The sequence below is a fragment of the Cherax quadricarinatus genome, chromosome 26 (assembly GCF_038502225.1).
Source record: "Cherax quadricarinatus isolate ZL_2023a chromosome 26, ASM3850222v1, whole genome shotgun sequence".
Taxonomy (NCBI): domain Eukaryota; kingdom Metazoa; phylum Arthropoda; class Malacostraca; order Decapoda; family Parastacidae; genus Cherax; species Cherax quadricarinatus.
In genome coordinates this window covers 29,312,917-29,318,916 of record NC_091317.1, presented here as the reverse complement: position 1 = coordinate 29,318,916, position 6,000 = coordinate 29,312,917, and the positions used below count along the sequence as shown (strand labels likewise).

The following is a 6,000-nucleotide window of genomic DNA, read 5'->3' as shown; positions in this document are numbered from 1 at the left end:
CAACCACGGACCTCACACACCAACACCAAACGGCTGCCTTCCTTCAGGAAGATCTCCCTCCCTGGCGACACCCTGGCGGCCGCTTCTGTGTGTAGAAGTGTACAATGTTAGTCTCTTTCTCTCTCTCTCACTCTCTCTCTCTCTCTCTCTCTCTCTCTCTCTCTCTCTCTCTCTCTCTCTCTCTCTCTCTCTCTCTCTCTCTCTCTCTCTCTCTCTCTCTCTCTCTCGTCTACTGACCTGTTACAAGGAGAGTGACGGACGTGGAGATGGGTGGAGTAACGGACACTTGACAGAGGTACATGCCAGCGTCCGTGGGCTTTGCGTGGTGCAGCCTCAGTACCCACTGCTCCCCGCCCCCTGGGTTAACACCCACGAACCTGGGGAGATGAGGGAGGAAGAGTGTGTCAGTGGGGAGAGTAAGAGAAGCAAGGGGGAGGACGAGAAAGCGAATATGGAAAAGAGGAGAGAAAGTAAGAGAGAAAGTGAGGAGGGAGAGGTGGGAGTTATAGTGGGAGTGAGGGATACGTCTAGGGATGAGAGACTCTCTCACGCTAAACTTACTGCGAAATAAATGCTCACAACTGTTGAAAGTTTCAAGCCGATCGGAAACAGCATTCTCAGTTAATTGATCTTATCCCAGTGATTTCAGATTCTTTGTTAATTTCGCTAAAATTTCAAATTTATACCCGCATAAACTATACTTATGCGGTATCATCCTAACCACAATACGGGTGGGGACCGAACTCGCGGCAAGCGAGTCGCAAAACTCCAGGCCAGCGCGGGTTCAAGCCCCGCCCGTACCGTGGTTTGTTTGTAATCGTGACGTTATAATTTCGTGAGTCAGTCATAAATACAGCTCATCCTTCTTACAGAATGTATCATAGTTAATATTTTTGTACACAAATCAATTTTACAGGCCAAGAGTTGTTATCCAACCTTAGCTTATTTCAAAACTCAGCCCTATTTAAGGTATACTGCCACCCCCAGGATGCGACCCACACCAGTCAGCTAACAACCAGGTACCTACTTACTGCTGGGTGAACAGGGAAAGCAGGTGTAAGGAAACATACTCTGCGTTTCCATCCATGCCAGGGATCGAACCAGGGACACTCAACATGTGAGATAAGTGCATTACCAAGTTAGCCACGGGACACAGATCAGAAAAAAACGTTCTTCAGTTACTGAATGTAAATTTATGTTAATGTTTATTCAGTAAACTGGAGAAGTGGGAGCTAAGTCACCCAGTAAGAGTACCAAACTTGCTTTCAGGAAAACTTCACCAGTAGTGGAAGTTTGAAGCCGATCAGATGAGTCATTCTCCAGCTATGGGAAAGATTCCAACCATTCTAAATTTTTTTTTTACTGTTTTATTATAGTGAGATATCTGCTGGTCCAGAATAGCGTTTAATGGATGCTGCTCTCCTGGTGTTAAGATGCTTCTGTCAGGATGCTGCTCTCCTGGTGTTAAGATGCTTCTGTCAGGATGCTGCTCTCCTGGTGTTAAGATGCTTCTGTCAGGATGCTGCTCTCCTGGTGCTAAGATGCTTCTGTCAGGATGCTGCTCTCCTGGTGTTAAGATGCTTCTGTCAGGATGCTACTCTCCTGGTGTTAAGATGCTTCTGTCAGGATGCTACTCTCCTGGTGTTAAGATGCTTCTGTCAGGATGCTGCTCTCCTGGTGTTAAGATGCTTCTGTCAGGATGCTGCTCTCCTGGTGCTAAGATGCTTCTGTCAGGATGCTACTCTCCTGGTGTTAAGATGCTTCTGTCAGGATGCTGCTCTCCTGGTGTTAAGATGCTTCTGTCAGGATGCTGCTCTCCTGGTGTTAAGATGCTTCTGTCAGGATGCTGCTCTCCTGGTGTTAAGATGCTTCTGTCAGGATGCTGCTCTCCTGGTGTTAAGATGCTTCTGTCAGGATGCTGCTCTCCTGGTGCTAAGATGCTTCTGTCAGGATGCTGCTCTCCTGGTGCTAAGATGCTTCTGTCAGGATGCTGCTCTCCTGGTGCTAAGATGCTTCTGTCAGGAAGTGAGACACACGGACCACAGGGACGTCAGGAAGTAAGATTCACGGACCACAAGGACGTCAAGACCAGGACGTCAGGAAGTAAGATTCACACGGACCACCACAGGGACGTCAGGAAGTGAGACACACAGACCACAGGGACGTCACGAAGTAAGACACACGCACCACAGGGACGTCAGGAAGTAAGACACACGAACCACAGGGACGTCAGGAAGTGAGACACACGGACCACAGGGACGTCAGGAAGTGAGACACACGGACCACAGGGACGTCAGGAAGTAAGACACACGGACCACAGGGACGTCAGGAAGTGAGACACACGAACCACAGGGACGTCAGGAAGTAAGACACACGGACCACAGGGACGTCAGGAAGTGAGACACACGAACCACAGGGACGTCAGTAAGTGAGACACACGGACCACAGGGACGTCAGGAAGTAAGACACACGGACCACAGGGACGTCAGGAAGTAAGACACACGGACCACAGGGACGTCAGGAAGTGAGACACAAGGACCACAGGGACGTCAGGAAGTAAGACACACGGACCACAGGGACGTCAGGAAGTAAGACACACGGACCACAGGGACGTCACGTCAGGAAGGACCACAGGGACGTCAGGAAGTAAGACACACGGACCACAGGGACGTCAGGAAGTGAGACACACGGACCACAGGGACGTCAGGAAGTAAGACACACGGACCACAGGGACGTCAGGAAGTGAGACACACGGACCACAGGGACGTCAGGAAGTAAGACACACGGACCACAGGGACGTCAGGAAGTAAGACACACGGACCACAGGGACGTCAGGAAGTAAGACACACGGACCACAGGGACGTCAGGAAGTGAGACACACGGACCACAGGGACGGACCACAGGGACGCCAGGAAGTAAGATTCACAGGGACGTCAGGAAGTTAGACACACGGACCACAGGGACGTCAGGAAGTGAACACACTGACCGCAGGGACGTCAGACACACGGACGTCAGGAAGTAAGACACACAGACCACAGGGACGTCAGGAAGTGAGTCACACGGACCACAGGGACGTCAGGAAGTGAGACACACGTCAGGAAGTGAGACACACAGACCACAGGGACGACGAAGTAAGACACACGGGACGTCAGGAAGTAAGACACACGAACCACAGGGACGTCAAGAAGTGAGACACACGGGGGACGTCAGGAACACACGTAAGTGAGACACACGGACCACAGGGACGTCAGGACCAGGGACGTAGGAAGAGACACACGAACCACAGGGACGTCACACGGACCACAGGGACGTCAGGAAGTGAGACACACGGACCACAGGGACGTCAGGAAGTAAGACACACGGACCACAGGGACGTCAGGAAGTAAGACACACGGACCACAGGGACGTCAGGAAGTGAGACACACGGACCACAGGGACGTCAGGAAGTAAGACACACGGACCACAGGGACGTCAGGAAGTGAGACACACGGACTACCGGGACGTCAGAAAGTGAGACACACAGACCACAGGGACGTCACGAAGTAAGACACACGCACCACAGGGACGTCAGGAAGTAAGACACACGAACCACAGGGACGTCAAGAAGTGAGACACACGGACTACCGGGACGTCAGAAAGTGAGACACACGGACCACAGGGACGTCAGGAAGTGAGACACACGGACCACAGGGACGTCAGGAAGTGAGACACACGGACCACAGGGACGTCAGGAAGTGAGACACACGAACCACAGGGACGTCAGGAACACACGGACCACAGGGACGTCAGGAAGTAAGACACACGACCACAGGGACGTCAGGAAGTGAGACACACGGACTACCGGGACGTCAGAAAGTGAGACACACAGGGGACGTCACGTAAGACACACGACACACGTCAGGAAGTAAGACACACGAACCACAGGGACGTCAGGAAGTAACACACGACACACGTCAGGAAGTGAGACACACGGACCATAGGGACGTCAGGAAGTGAGACACACGAACCACAGGGACGTCAGGAAGTAAGACCACACGTCAAAGTAAGACACACGGACCACAGGGACGTCAGGAAGTAAGACACACGGACCACAGGGACGTCAGTAAGTGAGACACACGGACCACAGGGACGTCAGGAAGTAAGACACACGGACCACAGGGACGTCAGGAAGTAAGTCACACACGGACCACAGGGACGTCAGGAAGTGAGACACAAGGACGGGACCAGGAAGTAAGACAGGACCACAGGGACGTCAGGAAGTAAGACACACACCACAGACGTCAGTAAGTGAGACAACGGACCACAGTCAGGAAGTAAGACACACGGACACACAGACCACAAGGACGTCAGGAAGTAAGACACACGGACCACAAGGACGTCAGGAAGTAAGTCACACGGCGCCGCTGGTCGCCTGCCCAGCTATCACTCAGGAATTTGTGTTACAATTAAGGCCTGGTGGCATTAGGTCAACTTTCAGTTTTAATTATTAAAGTTCATCCAGGTAGTTTTATTTGTTATACGTTATTTGACACACAAAGAACTGTGAAGGCTCGATGCTCCGTCTGCTGGTCGCAAGACTGACTCACAACTATGTTGTTATACATGCAAATTAAATTAAAATATCTTCCGCAAGACTTCTTTTCCCTCCCTCTTTAATACTCACTGGTCACTGACACACAAGTTCACGAAATCGTAAAATCACAATTGCGAGCTAATAAGGAAAGGGCGGGGTTTGAACCCCTGGCTGGTGAGTTCGAGGACACGGCTTCGGTCACCATCCCCTTTTGCATTTGATGCTATATTCAATATTTTACTGAGCATACTCTCTCTATTAGCCTCATCGATCACAGAGCAACGATAAACAGACGGAGGATAAAACCTACACTGCGTCTTCTGTTGTATTCAGTCAATAACCAATAATCTTTCACAGACTGGACGTGTGTGTGTTGAATCTACAATCTGATGTATATATTTCTCAATGTATATAGACTGAGAAGTGTGTATATTTCACTGAATATACATTTAGAGGTGTGTTTCTTTCAGTGTATACACACTGAGTCATGTATATATATATTACTGTATATTCACTGAGAAGTGTGTGTCTCCTATATAAACTGAGGTGGTGTGTGTGTATATCAATTTATATACACTGACAAATGTTTCTCTAAGGAAGAAACATTTGTCAGTGAATATTTGTCTCGGAGTATATACATTGAGAAGTATTTGTCTCTCACTCAAAGATGTGTATGTCAGTGTATATACAATGAAAGGTGTGTATGTCAGTGTCAGGATCCTTGACTGGTGGTGTACAGGTGACATGCAGTCATAATGACCCTCGTGTAGTGACTGGTGGTGTACAGGTGACATGCAGTCATAATGACCCTCGTGTAGTGACTGGTGGTGCACAGGTGACATGCAGTCATAATGACCCTCGTGTAGTGACTGGTGGTGTACAGGTGACATGCAGTCATAATGACCCTCGTGTAGTGACTGGTGGTGTACAGGTGACATGCAGTCATAATGACCCTCGTGTAGTGACTGGTGGTGTACAGGTGACATGCAGTCATAATGACCCTCGTGTAGTGACTGGTGGTGTACAGGTGACATGCAGTCATAATGACCCTCGTGTAGTGACTGGTGGTGCACAGGTGACATGCAGTCATAATGACCCTCGTGTAGTGACTGGTGGTGTACAGGTGACATGCAGTCATAATGACCCTCGTGTAGTGACTGGTGGTGTACAGGTGACATGCAGCCATAATGACCCTCGTGTAGTTACTGGTGGTGTACAGGTGACATGCAGTCATAATGACCCTCGTGTAGTGACTGGTGGTGTACAGGTGACATGCAGCCATAATGACCCTCGTGTAGTGACTGGTGGTGTACAGGTGACATGCAGCCATAATGACCCTCGTGTAGTGACTGGTGGTGTACAGGTGACATGCAGCCATAATGACCCTCGTGTAGTGACTGGTGGTGTACAGGTGACATGCAGCCATA

General features: G+C 50.0%; 1 protein-coding gene across 1 annotated transcript in view; it reads right to left on the bottom strand.

Moving 5' to 3' along the window:
• LOC128691579 (hemicentin-2-like) overlaps positions 1-6,000 on the bottom strand; it is a gene marked incomplete at its 3' end in the record, with an annotated part of 30,519 nt that overhangs the window by 2,978 nt on the left and 21,541 nt on the right. Inside the window, exons 4-5 of the mRNA XM_070088960.1 lie at positions 238-377; positions 1-85 (exon numbers count right to left, since the gene is read on the bottom strand). The exon at positions 1-85 is cut by the window's left edge and continues 57 nt beyond it. Coding sequence (XP_069945061.1) covers positions 1-85; positions 238-377 — 225 coding nt within the window. The remainder of the gene's footprint in view (positions 86-237; positions 378-6,000) is intronic.